This window comes from Lactuca virosa, chromosome 4 (assembly GCF_052849685.1).
Source record: "Lactuca virosa cultivar CGN04683 chromosome 4, Lactuca_virosa_CGN04683_v6, whole genome shotgun sequence".
Classification (NCBI taxonomy): domain Eukaryota; kingdom Viridiplantae; phylum Streptophyta; class Magnoliopsida; order Asterales; family Asteraceae; genus Lactuca; species Lactuca virosa.
The window spans coordinates 21571253-21596359 of record NC_136429.1 but is presented as its reverse complement, the minus strand read 5'-3'; the positions used below and the strand labels follow the sequence as shown (position 1 = coordinate 21596359).

The 25107-nt window shown below is 38.0% G+C and overlaps 3 protein-coding genes across 3 annotated transcripts; all 3 read right to left on the bottom strand.

Moving 5' to 3' along the window:
* Window positions 1-11830: 11830 nt before the first annotated feature.
* On the bottom strand, window positions 11831-17018 carry LOC145169511 (uncharacterized). Its single transcript, XM_079088054.1, has 5 exons — window positions 16992-17018; window positions 13565-13661; window positions 12592-13474; window positions 12414-12512; window positions 11831-12334 (listed from the first exon to the last, which is right to left on the bottom strand). Exons 2-5 carry the CDS (start codon window positions 13567-13569, stop codon window positions 12221-12223), a joined length of 1101 nt encoding a protein of 366 aa, XP_078944180.1. The 5' UTR covers window positions 13570-13661; window positions 16992-17018; the 3' UTR covers window positions 11831-12220.
* Window positions 13570-16396, bottom strand: LOC145104173 (uncharacterized). The gene is made up of 3 exons (XM_079041456.1): window positions 13979-16396; window positions 13645-13897; window positions 13570-13577 (listed from the first exon to the last, which is right to left on the bottom strand). Exons 1-3 carry the CDS (start codon window positions 14582-14584, stop codon window positions 13570-13572), a joined length of 867 nt encoding a protein of 288 aa, XP_078897582.1. The 5' UTR covers window positions 14585-16396.
* Window positions 16883-17614, bottom strand: LOC145169512 (uncharacterized). The gene has a single exon (XM_079088055.1). The coding sequence runs from the start codon at window positions 17480-17482 to the stop codon at window positions 17030-17032; it is 453 nt and encodes a 150-aa protein (XP_078944181.1). The 5' UTR covers window positions 17483-17614; the 3' UTR covers window positions 16883-17029.
* Between the last annotated feature and the right edge of the window lie 7493 nt (window positions 17615-25107).

Here is a 25107-nt window from a genome sequence, read left to right as displayed (position 1 = left end):
AGTTAGGGTTTGGGTCTAAAGCTTATTAGATGATCTCAGGGGTAAATTTGGAAGCTTTACCCTCCTAGTCGTCTCTATGGTTAGGGATCTGAAGTTTGGAACCTTTGGATTCGAGAAAAAGGGACTTAATGCATTAAGTGGGTTGGCAGACTAAAGAACTCGACGAGTTGGCTCGGGGTTTCCCCGATTTCTGAATACTGAGCAAACTCGACGAGTTGGTGAGATAACTCGGCAAGTTGGCTAGGGTTTTCCCCAGTTTTCTGAACACTGAAGGAACTCGACGAGTTGCCAAATACACTTGACGAGTTGGGTCAACATGGATTATTGACCTTGACTTCGACTTTGACTCTTACCATGTTTGACTTAGGGTATCTTTGGTATTTCAGGATTTTGACGAAGTTAGTCACATGGTGATTGTAGGCAGTTGAGTTCGGAGCTGTGAGTCGGGATTAGATCGTATCAGTTCAGCATTCTTGAGAAGTGAGTCTCCTCACCATATCAATGGGTCGAAGGCACCAAGGTCGGCCCATTTTGTGATATGCGGTACAATAGTGATGTAGTGATATGTGGTATACTAGTTGCTTACATGCTAAATGGTATGCTAGTTGTTTTGTGATACTTGCATGTAAGACCTCGGGGGGTTCCCGTGGCACTGGGTGTAAGACCTTGGAGGGTTTCCAAGGCATCCTAAGTAAAGACCTCGGGGGGTTCCCGAGGCACTAGGTTATAAGACCTTGGAGGGTATGCATGGCACCCCTAGTCAAGACCTCGGGGGGTTCCCGAGGCATTGGGCTAAGACCATGTGGGGGTTCCCATGGCACCCGGAGTAATACCCTGGAGGGTTTCCAGGGCATCCTTATATGTCTATATACATGGATTATGTTGCTTATGTGATTGATATGGATTATATGATTATGTGGTTTATGTGAGGTATGCTCTGGGGAACTCACTAAGCATTAGCTTACAATTTGTTGGTCGTTTCAGGTACTTCATGATCTAAGGGCAAGGGCCCAGCGTGATGGTGCGGCATGCACTCTCTGGCGTTTTGTTTGGGGACACTCTGATTTATGAATAATTTATCTGATGTTATGGATTTTGAAAACAATTGTGATTGGGATTTTATAACTTATGGAAATGATTTCGATATTTAAAAATGAAAATTTTTATTGAAAATTTGGGCTATTACATCACTAGTCCTCCATTTATTGTTCAATTAAATAGGGTTTTATACGAGTAACTTTTCGTAAATGAGAGTTGCTATCTCCAACATATCAATTTTGGAATAATAAATCTCATATATATAGAAATAGGGATATCGCGTCACAAACATGTATTTACCTTGTCACGGGTTGTAATGTGTCCCGATCCTTCTCGATTTCTAACGCTAGGTTGTGTTACTACCTGTAATTACCGCGTGGCGGTTTTTTGAAATTAGGCAACTTTTGATCTTCATCCATATCAGCTCCATTCTTGTCTAAACCTCTTCTTTTAATTTTCAGCTTCGATTTTAACTGTATTTATCCAATTCATAGCTTATTAAATATCATTTATCATTAAATACAACATTCTAAATTAATTTATCAAGATAATTGCCCAAAATACATAATTAATTACGACAATATCTGCCCAAAATACATAATTATATATTTCTTAAAGAAAGGTTTTGACAAACTTTTATCATATTTTGTTTTGGTGACCAATTCCGCAACATCTTTTAAAAAGATTTCTCTGATTTTAGTTTAAAAAGCATAAATTAAATCGGTCTTTTCTGGTCGAGAAATTAGGGGATGTCACAGTTGGTATCAGAGCATTAGTTTAAGCGAACTAAGAAATTGTAGGATTTCTAGACTTAAACTTAGAATGCTAAGTGATGATTGTGAGATGAGTGTCTACCATATTTTAGACACGAGCACTAGTTTATTTTAGGAAAGATGCCTAAAATGCCCTTATGTGCTAAATGCTATGTGTTGGCCATATATGCCATTATTTGTTCGGATCTAGGGTCTGTTGCCGACCGGATCTGGAAACCTTATGTGTGTAGGATTCTAACCGTACGATTACGAGATTAGAACTAACATGTAAACGTTTCGGAGTGATAAGGGAATTGAAATGTCTAACAAGGATAAACACCTAAATTCGCCTTATTCGGTATATAGATTGTAATGGCAAGAACTCGTAGTGGAGTTGCAAATGCAAACGGAAACAGGGATCAACAGCCTCAACCTCAAGTAGTTGAGCAAGTACCTATTGTAGGAGCTGCACCTGAGCCAATGACGATGGCTGGGGTACAAGCAATGATACAGACGATGCTGGATCGCCAAATGGAGGAGACAAGGCGATTACTACAACATCATAGGGAAGAGACTACGATACTTGTTGAATACCCCGTATTGAATGAAGGGCAATCAGTAGGAGGGAACTATAGTGGGACTCTTGGTCAAGCCAACCCACCGATAGTTAGACAAAACAACCAGGATGGAGGAGCTGATGGACGCGGGTGCAAATATAAAGATTTCATGGCATCTAAACCACCATGTCTATCTGGGAGTCCGACACCGGTGGAAGTCATGAATTGGATCTCCGAAATGGAGACGATGTTTGAAAGTTGTGAGTGCAGCGACAAACAAAAGACCGCACTTGCAATTCCTCTGTTAAAGTCTGGTGTGTTGATCTGGTGGAAGTTACTAGCTGATTCGATGCCCAAGGGAGAAGCTAGTAAGATGTCTTGGGAAGACTTTGTGCTACAACTGAAATTGCAGTACTGCTCTGAGTAGGACCTTCTGGAAATTAATAATGAGTTCCAGAATTTAAAGAAGGGAAAGATGGGCATTACTGAATACGCTGCTAGTTTTATAGAAAAGCTGAAGTTTGTTCCTTATCTAGTTCCAACTGAACTCTCTAAGGTTAACAAGTTTGCCCTCGGATTACCAGCGTACTTTGGTCCGATGGTTAAGCAAGCACCCACTTTGAAAGCCGCCATCTGGGCTGCTAAGAATGTTGAGGTTCAGATCAGAGAGAAGGGTCTGGAGAGGGCAGATGTTGGTGAAAAGAGAAAATTTGAAGGAACTTCAGGTTCCAACAAGAGAAGCAAATTTTCAAAGTCCAAGAAGTTTGGAGGAGGAGGTGAAGTGAAATGGTGTGAGAAGTGCAAGAAAAATCACTCTGGGAAATGTAGTGAGGAGGTGACTTGCTTCAAATGTGGAAAGACTGGGCATTATGCCAACGTGTGTCCGTCCGACAAGAGGGTATGTTTTGAGTGCCATGAAGTAGGGCATGTTTTGAAAGACTGTCCAAAGAGGAAGGATGCAGCAAAGCCCAATCTACCACCAAACCCGAAGGCGAGAGCCTTTTAGATGACACTTGAAGCCGCGAAAGAAGAAACCGATGTCGCTTCAGGTACCTTTCTCGTAAATGAATTGCCTGCCCAAATTTTGTTTGATTCTGGAGCCAATTACTCCTTTATATCGCATGAATTTGGTAGAAAACTAGCTTTGCCTGTAGATAGACTAGTTAATGCCTTATTAGTCGAGATTGCTAGTGGCAAGTTTGTACCTGTTAGCCATCGTATGAAAAATATCCTCATTGACTTGGATGAGAACAAGTTCCACGAGGAATTATTGCCTATCGAGTTAAATGGATTCGACATAGTTTTAGGAATGGATTGGCTTAGCGCCAATGATGCCGAGATATTATGTAGGAAAAAGATAGTAAAAGTAAACCCGCCAGGGAGAGAGTCGTTTATGGTGTATGGAGACAAACGCAGAGTAAACTTTGGAATCATTTCCCTAATGAAAGCCAGAAAGTGTTTGGCCAAGGGGTGTACATCATATTTAGCGTTTGTGATCGATGCTAAGAAGGAAAAGAAGGAGGTGCCGGATATTTCGGTGGTGTGTGATTATCCGGAAGTCTTTCCCGAAGATCTTCCCGGATTGCCCCATGATCGACAAGTTGAGTTTCATATCGACTTGTTACCAGGAACGATGCCGATAGCAAAAGCACCATATCGATTAGCGCCAACCGAAATGAAAGAACTTATGACATAACTTCAGGAGTTATTGGACAAAGGTTTCATTCGACTGAGTTCATCACCCTGGGGAGCCCCTGTGTTGTTTGTAAAGAAGAAAGACGGGAGCATGCGAATGTGCATCGATTACAGAGAGCTGAATAAAGCGACGATAAAGAACAAGTACCCGTTACCGAGGATCGATGACCTGTTCGACCAGTTGCAAGGTTCGAGCTATTTTTCGAAGATCGATCCTAGGTCGGGATACCATCAACTAAAGGTGAGGGAGCAAGATATCGAGAAGACTGCGTTCAGAACAAGATATGGACACTATGAATTTTTGGTTATGTTGTTCGGATTAACCAATGCCCCAGCAGCTTTCATGGATTTGATGAATAGGGTTTGTAAACCATACCTTGATAAATCTGTGATAGTATTCATAGACGATATCTTGATCTATTCTAAAAGCAAGCAGGAGCATGAGAAGCATCTGCGTGAAGTGCTGGAAGTTTTGAAAAAGGAGAAGTTGTATGCCAAGTTCTCCAAATGTGAATTTTGGATTCAAGAAGTCCAATTTTTAGGTCATGTGGTTAACCAAGAAGGAATAATGGTTGACCCAGCAAAGATTGAAGCTGTGATGAAGTGGGAACAACCAAAAAGTCCTACGGAGATTAGAAGCTTTCTAGGATTAGCTGGATATTATCAAAGATTTATCCAAGGCTTGTCTTCGATCGCTACTCCATTAACAGCTTTGACCCACAAAGGAGCTACTTATGCTTGGAATGAAAAGCATAAGGAAGCCTTTGAGAAGTTGAAGAAGAGATTGTGTGAAGCACCGATTCTTTCGTTACCTGAAGGAGTTGATGACTTCGCAGTCTATAGTGATGCCTCTGGAGTTGGGTTAGGTTGTGTTCTGACCCAAAGGGATAAAGTGATAGCGTATGCCTCGAGGCAATTGAAAGAGCATGAAAAGAACTACCCCACTCATGATCTGGAGTTGGCAGCGGTAGTATTCGCCTTAAAGGTATGGAGGCATTATCTTTATGGTACTAAGTGTAAACTTTTCACTGATCATAAGAGTCTTCAATATCTCTTTAATCAGAAGGAATTGAACATGAGACAGCGGCGCTGGCTGGAACTACTCAAGGACTACGACTGTGAGATACTTTACCACCCTGGTAAAGCAAATGTTGTTGTTGATGCTCTCAGTCGGAAGGTAAATCTTGAAAAGAGAAGGCCAAGAGCGTTGAGAATTAAAGTCGTTTAGACATTTGTGGAAAGTATAAAGAAAGCTTAGGAGGAAGCTTTAGAAAAGAATGACCGAAAGGAGGAACGTTTGGGCAAAACGTTGGTGTTTGATACAAACGGTCAAGGATTAAAGGTATTCAAAGATAGGATTTGGGTACCTAAGACGGGAGGAGTAAGAGGTCTTCTGATGGAAGAAGCTCACAAAACCATGTACTCGATTCATCCCGGCAGTACGAAAATGTATAGGGACCTAAAACCCTATTACTGGTGGCCGACGATGAAGCTCGATGTTGCTAAGTATATGGCCGAGTGTGTAACTTGTGCTAGGGTTAAGGCACAACATCAGAAACCGTATGGGAGTTTAGAACATTTACCTGTACCCATGGGTAAATGGGAAGATATCACTATGGATTTTGTGACTAAACTGCCCAGAACAAGGAACGGTCACGACATGATTTGGGTGGTCGTTGATCGCTTCACTAAGAGTGCGCATTTCATAGCCGCTAACGAGAAATGGTCTATGGATAAACTTGCGAATTCTTATGTGAAGGAAATTGTGAGGCTACACGGTGTTCCGTTAACGATTGTATCCGATCGTGACAGCCGTTTTACCTCAAGGTTTTGGAGAAGTCTACAAGAGGAATTGGGTACCAAGTTGTGTTTGAGTACAGCTTACCATCTGCAAGCTGATGGTCAGAGCGAACGAACGATTCAAACATTGGAGGATATGCTGAGAGCATGTACCCTAGAATTCCAAGGTAACTGGGATGAACATTTACCTCTAGTAGAATTTTCCTATAATAATAGTTTCCACTCAAGCATCAAGATGGCACCTTATCACGCTTTGTATGGAGAAAAGTGTCGAACGCCGTCATGCTGGCTGGAAGCTGGGGAAAAGCAGTTTATGGGACCTGAGATAGTCCATCAAACTGCTGAAAAGTTAAAAGTGATAAGGGAAAGGATGTTAGCTGCTCAAGATCGACAAAAGAGTTATGCTGACAAGAAAAGACAACCGATATCCTTCGAAGTTGGAGATTCGGTTTTACTTAAAGTCTCGCCGTGGAAGGGACTTATAAGATTTGGTAAGAGAGGAAAGTTGAGTCCAAGGTTTATTGGACCATTTAAAGTTCTTCAGAGGATCGGGAATCAAGCTTACAAGCTAGAATTACCGGAAGAACTGGAGGGTATTCATAACACATTTCATGTGTGTTATTTGATAAATTTCACGGGAGATGTGCCCGACATAATTCCCATTTCTGAATTAAGGTTGGATGAAAACAAGAGGTTGATTGAAGAACCTGAGGCAATCGTTGACCGTAAGACTAAGAAGCTGAGACGCAAGATGGTCGATTTAGTGCTCGTGCGTTGGAAACATACGAATGGGCCAAATCTCACTTGGGAAACGGAGAGTGACATGATGAGTCGCTACCCGCATTTGTTTGCTGATGTATGATTCCGGGGACGGAATCATCCTAAGGGGGAGAGAATTGTAATGCCCGTGTTTCTAGGCTAGGCATTAATATTGACATTATAGTCTAGGTTAACCTTTGTAACTCATTTTGAAGAAATGAAAAGGAATTATGTGAATATTATGTGAATTATGTGTTTTATGCTTAATTATTAGGGTTTAATTAATTAAGAATAAAAATGAGCGTCAAAAATTAAATTTTAGATAAAGTCGATATCTATTAAGAAACTTGTAGTGGGCGTGACAAGGATTACGGATATATAAAGAATGCCGAAATCCGAGTTATAACGAAGAAGTTATGACTTGTCGAAGTTTCGCGACAAACCGGCACGGGGCCGAATGTCGTAAAAAGTGAGTTTCGATAAACTACTTTTTAGCCTTAGTGATCTAAACTAAACTCGTAGTGTTCGTTAAACCGAGAAGTTCGATAAAAAGAACGCCCAAATCTGACTTCGTATGAGGAAGTTATGATTTTTCGAAGTTTCAGCTTAGCAGTAGACAGCTAAAAACTCGAATTTTAGATCGAGTGATTTTTAGCTGACACGACCTAAACGAGAATCGAAGGTCTCGTCATTAGTAGCACAACGGTAAAAAGTTTGACGAAAACGAACGTCGGATGAAGAAGTTATGAATTTTTAACGGATTTCCTGTCCCGGTCTGTTAAAAATAATAATATAAAAATTAAAGTCAAAATTAGCCGACGAAGTCTAAACGAAAGTTGTAGAGAGTAATTTTACCTACGTGTGCATATAAAGAACGACAAAAACGGAGCTCGTATGCAAAAGTTATGGATTTTAGAAGTTTTTGCACAAAAATCGAGAAAATTCGCATAGTCACGTTTTTGCCACGTCACCCTCGCTTAGATCGTGCCACGTGTCCGAAATTGGTGAGTAATGCGAGCCACGTGTCCTCGCCTCGCGTGTGCCACATGTCCGAAACGAGGCTGAGTCATCCGAGCTGCTGAGCGGTCCAATGCATGTTCGACGCGTGTCCTCCTTCACATGTCTGAAGCCCTCGCAAGAAGCTACGGAACCCTACTTCGGACCAATAGACCTCGGTCCAATCAGGAGAGGACAGCGAGGCCTTCGCACGTGCAGCCACCTGCGCACCCTTGCCTGTGGACCCCTATAAATAGAAGGGTCCTGCGAGCCTTCTCGGGTACTTTTGGGATTTCACCATCTTTCACCCCTTTCTTCATATTTTCTTCATCTTAACATTCCCCAAAGCCCCGGTATCGATTATAACCCCCGGAATACGCCACGAAGAGCCCGAGAAGCCCGGAAAATTTATCTTTTCGGTTTCGAAGCCCGACCCTCGCAGAGCCCGGTTTCTGATTAAAACTCCCGGTTTTATTAGAAACGAACGTTTTAGGAAACGAATTGCTGCCCGATTTTCATCAAAACATGTGAGTGTATAGTCACTTTCATTTTACACATAGATATGAAGTATTTACCTTATAATACGTGCTATGTGCAAATATATTAATTGTTTATTTGAGGTGACTGTTGAGTTGATGTTTTATACAAGTTTTAAACTGTATAAGTATTTTTATCTACAAATATGTTGGGTAGAACATGGGTAGATAGTGATGTGTGATAAAATAAAAGTAATGAGAGGCCTCGATGTGATTTGTGATTCAGTCATCTAGCGGAGTTTGGATGACGATCACGGACTTTCTAGACAGTCCAGTGGGAAACATTAGCAGGTCCGCAACCTGTAGGTGTTAATGAACTAGAGTGTTCATTCGATGTACTCCATCCCCCTCATGGTTGCCTTTAGGACATGTATGGTTGAGGAAACCCCTTAGCAGTAGTGTCCATCCCGATGATATTCTTTAGGCTAGGTCCCTTGTGAAAAGTGTTTAGGGACGTAAAGTGAGGATAACGGGAACGGGTAATCAGGGTTATTGTTGATTGGTGAACTTAATAAGTTTATTATTACTGTGGGTTGAAAACCCTATATGCTCACCAGGCTCCCAAGCCTGACCCACTCAGCTTTTTATGTTACAGGTAGTGGACCCCGAGCATAGTCGGAGGAAGATGAGAGATTTTTGTATTATAGGCCAGTAGTTGTAAATAACTGTTGAAAGGCTTATAATGTCTTGTTTATGCTTTTGATCTGTATCGGAACATGACATCCCGAGGTTTTGATATGAAATGAAATTATATATTTCTTAAAGAAAGGTTTTGACAAACTTTTATCATATTTTGTTTTGGGGACCAATTCTGCAACATCTTTTAAAAAGATTTCTCTGATTTTAGTTTAAAAAGCATAAATTAAATCGGTCTTTTCTGGCCGAGAAATTAGGGGATGTCACATCAGATCTTTCTAAAACGAAAGAATCGACTGTGCAAAAAGATAAGATACTCAGATCCAATAGAGGTAGTGAGCATATTAGTCAAGAAGTCCAACGATCATCTAAGGAACTGTGAAATCGTTTCACAATAATCTCCAATCAAGACATTGCCACAAACAATGTAGTTGGGATGTGAAACCAATCATTATTTGATCTGATTCATGATGCATTACATTATGCTTCCACATAGCTTGTGGATTGTATAATGAAGACTGATACAAGAGTCATTAACCTTGTACCAACCAATAAGTTTTCCAAGACACTCTCTGAAATCTGGAGTGGGGTTCCACCCTCACTAGCACATGTAAAGGTTCAAGATTGTAAGTATTTCGTTCTTCATGAAGTGCTCGACAAACTAGAACCCAGATACGAGAAATGTTACTTTGTTGAATATCATACCAAGTCTTTTGGTTTTTTTATAAACCTTCAAAGAACAAAGTGTTTGTTGCTCGAAGGCAGTCTCCGGGAGAGGAAGCTGATATCCAAAGAGGCTAATGGGAGTGAGATTGCTCTTGAAGAAGTTTAAGAGTCAACCAACATGGAACCTAAAGTTGGCACTGGCACTCAAACAGAGGTTGAAAGATCTGTTGAGTCTCGACAAAGGGTTATTGAGGAGTCTAACATACATTCATCTCCTCCTCGTAGATGTAGTAGAGAACGTCATGCACCTAAGTTTTATGTCCTACATATTACTGAAGGAGATGAGTCAATGGTTGGCAAAGATGAGCTGACTAGCTATCAGGAAGTTGTGGCAAGCCTATATGCTACTATATAGAAGGAGACTACGGAGAGAGAGATTCAATCCATGTAAGATAACCAAGGTTTGCACTTGGTTGATCACACACCTGGCCTTAAAACAGTTGGGTGTAAATGAGTCTTCAAGAAGAAGACAAACATGGATGGGAATGTGCATATAAAGTCTATTAGAAATTGACCATGTTGAAACCTTATCGCCAATAGCAATGATAAAGTCTATTAGGATATTACTTACCATAGCAACATTTTATGATTATGAAATATGACAAATGGATGTAAGAATTGTTTTCCTTAATGAAAAACTTTCAAAGGATGTGTATATGGCCTAACCATGATGTAAGAATCGTTGCGAATTGGTTATGAATCTGTGATCCGTTTTTGGAATATGTTTTGTGCTTCCGTTGCCTTTGTAGCTATTGTTTTTGTTTTGTATTGCACATATTCCATCAGGTGAATGAGAGAGAGAGAGAGAGAGAATGGGACAAAGATAAAAAAAATAAGGAACGATGGTGAAGGCAAATCCAACAATCTGATAAAACAACCCACAATCAGGTGAAAGAGGAGCACATAACGATAAAATCTTGGGACGTCGATGGTATGACTGACTGTAAGGATAGAGATGGAAGGAGGTAGTGAGAAGGAAAGGTCAAGAAGGGTACGATGTTTTAGATATGTATACAATGTGGTGGGTGGGGGTGGGATGAGTTTTTTTTCTTCCTATTATTAATTGTAAATATGTAATAAAAAAAACCAACGTTTTAAAAAGTTTGTCATGGCTTCAAGGCTTGTATTTGTCGCCAAACTTTAACAAAATGTCGTCGTAAGTCATATATATGTATAAAATGAATAATAGTAGAAAATATATATAAAATTATTAATTATATACAAAATTGTCGCCTTAAGTCACGCCTTACAAACGGCGTGGCTCGCTACTGCTCAAAAATGTTTGAGGTTTTACATTGCCGCCAAGTCACACCTTACATTATTTAGAACATGGGTTAATACCTTAAAAACCATTATTTATACATATTCGTTTTGATTTAACCCCAATATTTTTTTTTGTTACTTATTTGCCATTAATTGTGTTGACTGGTTATGAAAAGTCAATGCTAGCCGGTGTCGTCGGTTTAGCAGGTAACCCTAACTCTTTACATACCCAAAATCGTTATTTGCCCCAAAATCTCTCATTCACTCTTGGTTAGGTGTTCTTCCTCACACATCACGTCTTCTTCTCCATGGCTTCGTCTTCAACATCTTCTATCATCAAACCGATTTATCGCACCAAGTGTGATTGTGGTGATCAACTACAATACTCAGTTTCAAGAACCGATAAAAACCCAGGAAGAAAGTTCAAGGCATGCCCTAACTATAAGGTAAAATTAAGGGATTTTGTTTTCCCATTTTGTTATCTTTCAAAAGTTATTAAATGAAGATTTTGTTGGCAGGGTACCAAAAAAGGGTGTAAATATTTCAAGTGGCTTGACACAGACGAGTTGGAGTTTTATGCTAATGACAGGGAGCCCTATAACGAAATTATTGCCAATGGTTTTCTGCAGGTGATCAAGTTGCTAAAGTTTGTTTTGGTGATGTTGGTGATTATTGGAATAATTCTTATAATTGGCATTGTATTTTAAGAACCAGTTGGTTAGGGCAGTTGTAATTTTTTTGTATTTTGGTATGGTTAAGGTTGTTGTAGGTTTGTTATTTTGGTTAGGGCAGGTGATCAATGTAGTTATGGTAATGTTTGATGGAGAAGTGTATTGATGGTAATCCAATGCTATTTATGTCCATGTGATTTGGTATTTGCATTATAGTGATTCATTACAATGTAGTTATGGTAATGTACTAAAACTTGTGTAAGCAAAGGGGTATTACTAAAACTTGTGTATGCAAGTGAAATGTACTAAAACTTGGTAAAACTTGGTATTAACTGGAATGTACTAAAACTTGTGTAAGCAAAATAACATATGATTGTAAGCAAGTGAAATGACAAGCAAAGTGAAATGACATTAACTTCGAATACTTGCATTCTTAATAACATAAAAGGGGGTATTACAATCAGAACCAAACATCCAATTACCCAACAATCTTTCTAATGGCCATTAACTACCATTGTTCAAAAAGGCCTAATTGAATACTACTAGATGTTGATATACAATTGGATGGTTGTTGCCAAAAGCTGATGAAATGTTAACAAAAAGGGCAAGCAAAATACATAGTGCCCATGATACCCCCTCCTAAATAGTCCTACTCCAAATTAACTGGTTTCTTAATACTAGAACCTCTTCCATCCTTATCATAAACTGCTTTCTTCAGCTTGATCTTCACAATTCTCTTAGAAATCTTCCTTTTCCTAGGCCTCCCAACAACTTGTGTATCTTCAATGAAGTCAATCTCCCCCATCAATTTCCTCATCATCTTCACCAACCCAAGCATTAACATCTAAACCTTGTATAGCAACTTCCCCTTGCACTGGTGGCACAATCTCATTAGCATCTACACCCTGTAAGACATGATCCAGTTAATTACCCTATGTAAATCACATATTAATTATAAGAAATTTAAAGTAAAGGTTGGCATGCCATTTCCAAGTTATCTTCAAGCAAGTTATCTTCAATCTCATTAACATCCTCTTCTAAGTCTGCTTCCAAGCGATCTTCAATCTCATTACCATCTACACCCTGTAAGACATGATCCAGTTAATTACCCTATGTAAATCACATATTAATTATAAGAAATTTAAAGTAAAGGTTGGCATACCATTTCCAAGTTATCTTCAAGCAAGTTATCTTCAATCTGATTAACATTCTCTTCTAAGTCTGCTTCCAAAGCCTGTGCAATCGCATGAGGTTCATAACCACATTTCTGCAACATCAATACATCAATTTCCTCAATACTAGCATCTGCATCATTCACAATCTCATGTGCAGTTTCCTGTACAGTTCCAATTTCTTCCTGTCCAGTTGCATGATTTGCAGTTTCCTGTACAGTTGCATCATTTGCAGTTTCAAAAGTTGCTTGATTTGAGGATCCTTCTCTAGCCTTCTTTGTCTTCTTCTTCTTTCTTTTCACTGTAAGCTTAACTTTCTTTTGTTTTGAAGTTCCCTCTCCATCCCTATTTGTTATCCCATTTTCATCCCTCCTTGGCCTTCCTGGTTTTCTAGATGGCACATACTCCTTCATCACTTGCTCATTCTTACAGGATTTCAAGCTATGTCCGAATTGTAAACATTTGCTACACCTAACAGTCCTACAAACTCTAGCTCTAACAGTTGGGAACTTGGAATCATTGACCTCAGACACATGCCTTCTTCTCTTGGTTTTTGGCCTACCATGCATTCTCCTTGTCAATGGAGGTAATGGCTTTATATAGTCAGTGGGTGCCCACATGTTGCTTCCATTCACTGGTGATATATTTGTGGTATATGCAGCCACAAATTTCTGTTTTTGGAACCAAATGCTTAGAAAATCAGTTGGATTCATGTGAGTGTAATTTATTGTTGCTTGACCATGCACACATGGTATTCCAGATATCTCCCATACTTTACATGTGCAATAGTGGTGTTCCAAATCCACTTTGTAAGCTGCATACTCATACCTTGTCTCAAATACAGACCCCCCAGTTGCTATCACTTTCCAGTTCCTATAAATAAAAATTAAAAATAACAATTTCATGTTAAGTATAAAGCACAATTTAATGGCAAGTAGTAACAACTTAATGGTAAGTATTTACCTCATCTATTTTCCTAATATTTATGATCATGGAGTTGAAGGACTCAGAAACGCCATTTTCCACTACCTCACATGCATAACCTTGTCCAAAAAATGCCCTACACCATGATTGCGGATTGTTAGACATCAACCAATCATATCCATTTGAATTGATTTTCTTAATTTTTTCCATGTTAGACACAAAATCCCCTTCATGTGAACTAGTTGCAGCAGCCCATAACAAGTTCTTCAAGTCTAAACCTGTATGCCTCTTCCTGAAGTTGGCATAAATATGTCGTGCACACTGCCTATGTTCAACATGTGGAAGGATAGCTTTCACAGATTCTAGCAACCCCTGAAACAAGTAAATACAACATTAATATTGGTTAGACAATATAAATGAATACATGACAAAATTTGTAGTATTTATGTTTACCTTGTGTTGATCTGAAATGACAACTAGACCCCTTCCACCCTCAACACCCAAGTCATCAACAAAAAGCTGTAAAAACCAAGTCCAATTTTCTTTGTTCTCTACATTTACTACAACCCATGCAATTGGATACACGTGATTGTTAGCATCTCTTCCAATAGCAGTCAAAATCTCCCCTTTGATTTGTCCCTTTAGGAAACATCCATCTAAGCCAATCACACTTCTGCACCCTCTATTCCACCCATCTTTCAATGCCTTAAAACATACATAAAAACGTTGAAAATAATTCACCCCATTTGGATTTACTAACACTCCTACTTTGCATGTGCTTCCAGGGTTAGATCTAAGGATTTCATTGGCATAATCCCATACTTTAGCATAGTGTTCCTCTAGTTTACCTTCTATCATTTCCCTTGCCCTTACCCTTGCTCTATGACATTGCCCCTTTGACACTTTCACTAAGAATTTTGTAAGGACATCCTCCATCATCTCGGGCAATGTCATTTTGGGCTTCCTAATTATGTCCTTAATGTAGTGTTTTGCTAACCAATTACAACTAACCAAATGTCCAAAATTATAATTCCTTGCACAAAGATGTGTTTCAACCATAGATTTTATCTGAAAAGTACGTTCATTATACTTCCATGAAGCATGATCCTAAAAGGACATGGTTTTTTTGCATTTTTTTCCCACACCTAACAATTACCCTGTTTTTTATCATTTTTCATGAACCAAAGTTGGTATCCATTAGCTACAGCGTAGTTAGTGAGTGCAAACCTTAACTGAGCATGGGACTCGTATAACTCACCAACTGTAGGCTTCATTTGGTTCCACTTGACGGTAGGATCGTGCACCCTGAACTCGACACCCACTTCCAGGTCATTTTCATCTTCAAGGTGTTCATGCTCATGCTCTTCCTGGTGAATATCTTCAACATCAGCTTCATCGTCCCCTTCAAATTGATTATTCTTTAACATTTTATCATCACATAAAATGTTAAGAAAAGGGTCGTCACACAAGTTAGATGTAGGATTGAAGTTATCTGGTTCAACATCCAACAATCCTAACTCAAGAAGACCATCATCGGACTCTTCATCACGTACGTATCTCAACTTTGTCTTGTTTGTCGTCTTTGATTCTTTACTTTTCCTTCTCCGTGATGATTATGCCATCAAACCCTTGAAAACCTTCGAAAACCCTCTTCCAAAACCCTCTTTTGACGATGATCGTATCTGATAACCCCTTTGTTAGTCAGTCGAGGGAAAAGGTGGTGGCTACTATGCACGTTCCCAAGAATTAGTACTCGAGTGAAAAAGAGGCAACCGGCAAGGACTTGATTACCGGTTGTTAACCGGGTAAGGTTTAATAAATGGAACGTCATCTCATTAACGGTGGCAAATAAATAACAAAAAAAAAATATTGGGGTTAAATCAAAACGGATATGTATAAATAATGGTTTTTAAGGAATTACCCTTAGAACATTGAAAAAAAACATATCAGAAAGGGTAAAGTAGTACCAAAAACGTAATATCTTTAAACCATAAGGATGCGTCTTGACCATATTTCAAAGATTGGACAAAAAATACAAATTTAACCAAACCAAACGGACCAAAACTGTAATTCACTCTATGTTTCTTAAAATAATAATAATAATAATAATAATAATAATAATCTTTGCTGGATATTATCTAAAAAACATTCAAAAATAAATTGAAATTCTATTACGAACATCAAAAGTAATTTGCTTGTGATTTTCTCACCTCCACTGAACAATCACACATTAACAGCAAATAACCACCACCGCTGCTCATTACTCGTCTCCACCATCGCCATTACTTGATCTATTTCCATAAAGTATCTATCTTTTGCCAAATCACACACCCAGTTTGTCTTTTCAAAGATTTAGGTTAATTCGATCGCTTTTTGTTTCTTCAATTCGATGGTTAAATCCCGAAATCTCCAATCTCTTTGAAAATTCCTCAACACCAAGTTCTTCATTTCGAAAATCTAGGTTAATTTGATCATTTTCACGTATTTACGGCTTCAATGCGATGTTAAATCATGAAAATTTATATCTTTTTTCCAAACTCCCGAACACCCAATATGGGATTTCTCAGGTTGTTTTTCAATCAATATTAGAATCCTTGATTGTTTTATGTTATTGAATCTGGTCTTAGAATCCAGTTCATAACAGCGAACAATTCAACTCGGCCATAAGAAAGTTAGGATGATGAACCTTGCAACAAAATAGAGGCTCTTGGTGACAAATTAGTTCACATTCTTCGTGAAAAAGGACCATTTGTCGCGTTGCACTTTAGATACGAAATGGACATGTTGGCGTTCTCGGGTTGTACACATGGTTGCACAGACGAGGAAGCAGATGAACTCAAACGTATGAGGTACATAGTTGTAGAAACTCTTGTTCTAATAGCAATAGACAAATATAAATGACAAGAATGAGAAGCTTGAAAACTTATATATGCAGATACCTTGGATTCAAGAAAACTATAAGATTAGATAGAAAAGAACTTATAAATTTAATAGATTTGCACCAAAATGGGACGATCTCATGGATAGAGTTCTCGGGTGCTGTAAAAATGGCACACGGGAAAAGAATAGGCCAACCAGATGATCGTTGGAATGTTGCTACCAAACCCAAGGAAGAAGATTATTTTTATGCAAACCCTCAAGAATGTTTCGGCGATGCAACAGTAAATAGTGATACTTAATTTGATCAAGATGAATGGAAATGTAATTTCGATTTGTTTGTATGTTGTTGATTGTTTCTTGTTCGATTCTTTCTGCATATTCTGTTTAATAGACAATAGTTGATACAAGAAGCAAATCAAGAATGCGGGCGTAGTCATTTTGTGCAATCAATCTTCAATGTAAACCGAAAATCAAAACTTAACTAGAAAATTAAGCAACCAGTCATGTGGTTACGCTAAATTCAAGTATCTTAATTGTAAAATTTAACAAAAAATTTCATTGATTCTCAGTTTTTCGTCGTAATTACCTCAAAATTTTCCTTATGCTATCGATTTTCCCCAAAAATTAAGAACTCGCCGGTTTCTGTTGCTCCTCCCCTGAATCTGATGTGGCTGCGGCGGCGGCCTCTTTCTCCTTGTCCAACTGCTTGATTGCTTCCTGCTCCGCCGCCTTCTCCGCCTGCAAAATTGGGCCGTAGTAATCTGGATTCGCTTCCATACATTTCTTTAACGCTGAGGTAGCTTCGAAACATTTATCGACTATATCTTCATTGTTTTTCTCGCCTTCTTCAATACATTTTTCCCAGTTGATAAAAACTTCTTTGCAGGCGCCTCCCTTCATGAACAAGCAAAATCCGCATTCTCCTTCCTCTTCGGCTTCTTGATTTTCAGTTTCTTCGAGTGTTGGAGACGGCTCTGTAGATTCTTGATCTGGGTTTTGAGGGTGTAGGGTTTTAGGGTGGTCGGCGGTGTGATCTGATTGTGGGTTTTGGGATTTCTCGGATGGAGATGAAGACATGGTGATGATGTTTGTTGTGGCGTGGTTTTAGGGTTTTGATTGGGTTGAAACTTGAATTTGAAGGGGGGATAAAGAAGAAGGTGCTCTGAAAGTTAAACCCTCCGTTGCAACTTTTCAATATCATCTAACTTGTAAAAGTTAACAAGTTAAGGGGTGTTTTGAAATTATTTTTAAGCTTAAAATTTCTTTTTGTAAAGTTTTTTTTTGAGGAAAACAAAAGCCAAAAGTGGGTTTTAAAAAGTGTTTGAGTAGTATACTTTTGAGTGTGATTTAACTTTAAAAGTCCAAAAGTTACAAAAAGTTACACTTTCTTGACTTTTAAAAACGCACTTTTTTCTTCTTTATAAAAAGTTATTTTGAAAAAAACTTTTGCATCTTCCAAACATCTTTATAACTTTTTGGGAAAGTCATTTAAAAAGTATTCCCAAACACCCTCTAAATATCATAAAAATCATTAAATTTATATTAGACCATCCGTTATACCCACTACTAGGGATGAGATTTAGAACCGGAAAATCGGAACCGAAACCGGAATCGGACCGGAACCGTTAGAACCGGAATATGTAAAACCGGTCCGGGTCCCGGGTTTAAAGAGTGGCTCTATTCGGGTTCCGCGTAATCCGGGTTTCGGGTCCTTCGGGTCCGGGTAAACCGGGTTTAAGAACCGGAACCGTGTTAGGAACCGGAACCGGTTTCTGTGAAAAGTTTAAAACATGCAAATCTCATTCGTTTGAAGTCGGATTGACATGAGGTTTTTTCCATAGTGTAGTTTATAATTTGTACATGATTTTAGACTATCATTTTGTCATTTTGGGGTTTATATTCATTGACTTACAGTCTCTCAAAGTCGGGATATCAAAGCTGGAAATTTTATGTTTTTCAGTTTTTTTTGTATTCTGTGATAGTTTTAAAACATGCATATCTCATTCGTTTGAAGTCGGATTGACATGAGATTTTTTCCAGAGTGTAGTTTATAGTTTGTACATAATTTTAGACTACATTTTTGTTATTTTTGTGTTTTTATTCATTGACTTATAGTCTCTCAAAGTTAGCATATCAAAGCTGTAAATGTTATGTTTTTCACCTTTCTTTGTATTATGTGATAGTTTTAAAACATGCATATCTCATTCGTTTGAAGTCAGATTGACATGAGGTTTTTTCCAGAGTGTAGTTTATAGTTTGTACATGATTTTAGACTATAATTTTGTTATTTTTTGGTTTTTATTCATTGACTTATAGTCTCTCAAAGTCGGGATATCAAAGCTAAAAAATTTATGTTTTTCAGCTTTCTTTGTATTCTGTGGTAGTTTTAAAACATGAATATCTAATTTATTTGAAGTCAGAATAGCATGAGGTTTTTTCCAATGTGTAGTATAGAATTTGTACATGGTTTTAGACTATACTTTTGTCATTTTTGGTTTCATATTCATTGATTTATAGTCTCCCAAAGTTGGGATATTAAAGCTGCGAATTTCCTTTTTTTTTCTCAGCTTTATTTTTGACTTTGTGAAATTTTAAAACATGCATTCGACCCACTTTATCCAGTTCCCCGGGTTTTTCGGTCCTAGACCCACTTTACCCGGTTTCATTCGACCCACTTTCATATTTCCGGGTTTTCCGGTTCTAGACCCACTTTACCCGGTACCTTACCTGGAACCGAACCGGAATCGGTTCCTATATACCGGTCTGGTTCTCGGTCCTAAAATAACTCGTTAACCGGTTCCTGGGTTTTCCGGGTCCGGGTTTAGACTCACTCTCATCCCTACCCACTACTAATTATTATAGTGGTGGGTGTCACGTCATCACCACATTCCCTACCATTACCCATGGGATACCTACCACTAAACACACCACTCAACATCTCCGCCTTCGTTTTTTGAACGTGACATAATGATAAAATTTCTCTCCAAATTGATCTATAACAGTAGATCCCGAAGCCGTTGAAGCCGCTTTTTTGCTTTATTTCTTCCAACGGGTCGACGAAGAGGTTGCTCGTCTTCAATATCGAGCGGATCATCGTTGATGTCGAAATGTGTTCGCTCATCTGATTGTTGAGACGTTCCGTCGGGGTTTCTAGAACGCTTTGAACCGGAAGATTTTGAACCTCATTCCGTTTGCTCCTTCCATTTCGGAGCATCTTTCAACTTTAGCCAAGGTTTCACATACGGAAAAGCTTTGAGTGTTGGCGTTATTTTTTCAAATTGGTCCAAAGCCGCCTTAAAGACATCAAAATCGTTTGCCCCGCTTTTTCGTATGTTTAGGACGTTGTTGTAAATTCCTCTAAATTTGGTGCACTTTAGTCGAATATCACGCCACTTCGAGCTAATTTGATCGGGATTTCGGCTTTCACTTCCTGTTAGCTCGTAAAACACTACACGAACTTTTTCTTCTTCCTCTATTGTCCATGGGACTCTTTCTTGGGTGGTGTTGGGTCGTGCCGTTTTTTTCCTTTTTTCTTTTTAGGTTGAGTTGGTGGTGAAGGTTTAGTTTCCGAAACAAAATCCGGCGAATGAGGGGTTGTGATGGTTGTGGTTGTGATGGTTGCGGTTGGAATTGTTGTGGTTGGAATTGTTGGAAAGCTTGATATTGTTGAAGTTGTTGTTGTTGGAAGGCCGGGAAAGCTTGATATTGTTGTTGAAAAAGTGTTGTTTGTTAGATAGGGGAACCGGTTTGAAGTATTATACAAAACCACCTTGAGGTGATTCCATGGTCGGGAATTGGCGAGTGGTTGTGTCTAACGCAAAAGCGTTATCGGGTTTGCGATTTCTATAGTTTGGAGGGGTGTTTTGGTTGAGAACCATATTTTTTTGTTGTGAAAATGTTGTGGGTATTTTGTGTATAGAGTAAGAAAAGAATGGTGTAAGAAATAAGGTTTAGAATGGAGTATTTATAGGTGAAAATTGTATGTAAAAAAATTTATTTAAAAAAACAATTTTTTTTTAAAATTTAGCCGTTCAAGGGCTAGTGAAATGGTCAAAGAAGAGGAAGAGCCCTATTGTGCGTTTGGCTTCGTCGTCGGCAACACGGAACACCACGACCACGCCCGACCATGAATGGTCGGGGTGGTGTTCACGAACTTTTTTCGTTGCCACGTAAACCACGGAGGGCTTCGTGGTCTGTATACGCGATAGCCTTATTTTGACACTCAATGTTTTTTTTCCAAATCGAATATCATTTTTTTCAATCAAAATTGACCATTCTCCATATATATATATATATATATATATATATATATATATTCACTTCAAAACGACATTTTTTGTATAAATATAAGGTTTTTTTACATTCAAACCATAATGTTATGTATAAATATGTATTAGTTATATTATAACTATATTTTTCATTCATTATTAGCATGTTATAATTTTTTCCAACATATCAAGAAGTATATCAACAAGAACAAAAAACTATCGATATATACAGTTAACGGTCCCTTGGTAGTTAAAACGACCCCCAAACCTTTGTGTTCCCAAGACCATATTAGCTTGCTTGACTGTGCATTTCACACATCATAACTCATTTTAAAATTGTGTATTTTTTAAAAATATCTTTATAATATAACTGATACATATTTATACATAACATTATGATATGAATGTACAAAATGATGTTTGATTTGGAACAAAAAAAATAAAGTGTCAAAATTGAAAAAAGTGAAAACTTAGTGTCTTTTGTGTAACTATTTTTTTAATTTTGACACGTCAGCATGCCATGCTAACTTTCCACGTCATCAAAAACTAACACGTCATCATGTCACGTCAGCAGAAAACCGGGTTGACCAGTCAAGTGGTCAGAATTGTAAAAAAATGAAAACGAATATCCAATTTGAGACAAAAAATAATGCAATGTGAAAAGTGATTTTTTTGTGTAAACTTAATGATTTTTGTTATATTTACCGTATAGAAAAAAGCATTTAAAAAAACTTTTTTGTTTAGTATTTGAAAATGAGATTTTAAGACTTCACAATTTCTAACTTCTTGAAACAACTTATAACTTATTAGGTTTACAAAGTAGATAAAAAACAAAATTAAGCCAAAAACTTTTTAACATATTGACTTATTGATTTTTGCAACTATAAAAGCTAATCCAAACATTTTTTTAAAAAAAAACTCATTTTCTCACCTTTTTGTTTTTGAACAACAAGTATGTCATATAATCAAAAAGGTTCCAGCAAGTAACTAGAACCAAAACAAATCATTAATTACAAAGGAGACTTCATCCAAGCATACCAATTAACATATATTTTGGAAGCTCGATTATTTATCCAATTGAACGAATTCAAACCATATAATAAAAAATAACATCTCTACGAATTGGTTTGTTATCGAACAAAACTGAATTCCTATGTCTCCATAACACCCAAACCGTAGCCAAGATAATCACCTCCAAACACCGTTTCTCTACCAACGATCGTTGTGAGTCGTCATGTAACGTCCCAAAAATACTAGTAAAAATTTTCATTTCAAACCACCAAATCCATATAGTTATTTGTTCAAAAAGAAAGCATAGTAAAATGTATCTCTCAAACATCAGAGTAAAATAGTAATAATCAATGCGGAAAAAGCCTCCAAGGGATGCGAAGCGATCAAGTCATGTCCTTCCCTTTGGTACTAGAAGTACCTGAAAACATTTAAAACATAAACCGTAAGCACAAAGCTTAATGAGTTCCCCAAAATATCATATACCATACATACATTTGCCATGGGCTACCCCCATGGTCTATCCCTGAAATGTCATGGGCTACCCCCATTGTCTTACATCCAAGTTTCATGGGCTACCCCCATGGTCTTACCCTGAAATGCCATGGGCTACCCCTATGGTCTTACATCCATGTGTCATGGGCTACCCCAAGTTTCAGTCATGAAATCTATAAAACTAGTATAATAACAATAGTTCAACGTTGATTCAACTACATCTAAAACTTTTAGATGAAATGTATTCATGGGGTTGTCCTATTGATCACATAAATGAGAAATGTATTACCAAATATCCAAGTGGAAAAGATTTTGGAAGTCATTTGACCACCAACCTTATGATAAATGCAATTCTTATTTATCAAGATTGATGACTAGAGCACCAATTGGTGGGGAAAATATCTATTGGAGTTAGTTTACACTAATGCGTCCTTTCAGACTGGCTACGATACATGGTTAGATAAAACTTTGTTACATTTAGTTAATATGAATGTGTTTATCTGATTAAACATAAGTCTGAGATCTTCAAGGTGTTCAGAGCTTTCTAAAACGAAATAAAGAATCGACTGTGCAAAAGTATAAGATACTCAGATCCAATAGGGGTAGTGAGCATCTTAGTCAAGAAATCCAACGATCATCTAAGGAATTGTGAAATCCTTTCACAATAATATCCAATCAAGACATTGCTACAAACAATGTAGTTGGGATGCGAAACCAATCATTATTTGATTTGATTCATGATGAGTTACATTATGCTTCCGCATAGCTCATGGATTGTATCATGAAGACCGATACAAGAGTCATTAACCTTGTACCAACCACTAAGTTTTCCAAGACACTCTCTGAAATCTAAAGTGGGGTTCCACCCTCACTAGCACATGTAAGGGTTAGAGATTGTAAGGCTTTCGTTCTTCATGAAGTGCTCGACAAACTAGAACCCATATACGAGAAGTGTTACTTTGTTGGATATCATACCAAGTCTTTTGGGTATTTTTTTACAAACCTTCAAAGAATAAAGTGTTTGTTGCTCGAAGGCAGTCTTCCGGGAGAGGAAGCTGATATCCAAAGAGGCTAGTGGGAGTGAGATTGCTCTTGAAGAAGTTTAAGAGTCAACCAACGGATGGCTTTTGAGCACTACAACATTCATATGATGTACATGCAACCCGAATGCTTTGGATCTATGTTTTTCTCAAGGTATACATGCAAATCAAGTTATCCAAAGCATGATCCCTAACTAGCATACAATTTTCGAAATTCACAACATAATACAAGATTAGAAGAGTATCTTTTACTTGTAGCTTGTAGATCTTGACCTTCAAGAGCTTAGTGCCTCAATTGTTGCACCTCAAATGGATCACAAACACCAAGTAGCAAGTTGGAAGAATATGAGAGAGGTTAGGAGGCTCAAAATCGGCTAGGGTATTCTTCTTAGAATGTAGTGGCCGATTTTAGGCACCCCATGGGTTCCTTATATAGTTGAGCTACTAGGGTTTCAGGTAAAACCCTAATTTGGTTGCTTAATCCTCAAGCAGCCCACAAGACCCTTCCAGAAGGCCCTTATGGACGAATTCCATGTGGGCTACACAAGGAAATTCGTCCACCCCTTCCTAGGGATTTATAAGCCCAACTTTCAATTATCATATAATTGCAATATTAGTCCCCTTTAATTCAATTAGACTCTTTTAATCACCAAATTAATTTCTGATCAATACTAATTAAATAATATTATTTCTCAATTAATATGTTATTCTTGTAATATATTAATAAATAACAATTAACCTCTTTCTCCATTATTCATCCAGTCAAGTTGCTATGGTGAAGGCAACCCAAAAGGACCATGCTACTATCGGGTCAAGTACATACCAATTATAGTTATGGGCTTAGACACCTAATCCAAGAGTCTCCCACTTGGATAAGTCTAATAACTATAACTGCAAGTACGACTTCAAAATCCGATTAGCAATCGTAGCTCTCAAAAGCTGTTGTCGAACTCTGGCCTAGTCAATAACGCGTCCTTTAGATAAGGGATCATGTAGTCCTCCGTTCTCAAGATACCGTGTGGACAAAGACATGGAATAAATTCATACTCATTGTCCAACAATTTGTTTCTCGATTTCTGATTTGTTTGACACAAAACTTAATTGAACACATCAATTCAGTCCTGACCGGGCCCGACACATAAGTCAACACAAAATCATCGAGGGGCCCAAGATATCGCTTTTAATCCTCTTAGGATAAAAGGAACAGATAAACTTTGACTTATATGCTTGTACTATTTACTTAGTAAATCATACACAACAATATGTTTTATAACATCAAGTTATTGTTGCATTTACGCACTATCAATGCACAACCAACTTGTAGACAACACATCATATATCTCGATTTAAAGACTATATGATATTATCGTCTCACAATCACTCGTGATAAATTCCATGAAGTGATTCATATGAGCGTGGGTTTAATCCAATACTCAAATCTTATTTCAGAAGTACTCATGAACGTTGTAGCAAACTTTTGCTAGGTCTAAACACTTAGACAATCTACAAGCCAATTCATGACAGTCTAACCTCATAGCCTACTTCCAAAGTATGATCAACTGTGGATAATTTGAATAATCCTATTATTCTGGAAGTCAAAACATGCAAAAGTGAACCAATAGTAAACAATTTACACAAGATAGTAACTTTACTCATAAATAAAACTCCTTTATTCAATCATCAAATGTCAATTACATTTTATCTATTACAAGTTTCTAAACAACTATCTAATCACTAAAACTATATCGTCCTTCAGACCAATGCACCTCGCATGCTGTAAGTGCTTAACCCTGCTCAGACCCTTTGTGAGGGGACCAATTGGGTTCTTTTCGGACGATACCCTCTTTACTACGAGGAGTCCCTCTTCTACCCGATGTCTAATGAAGTGGTT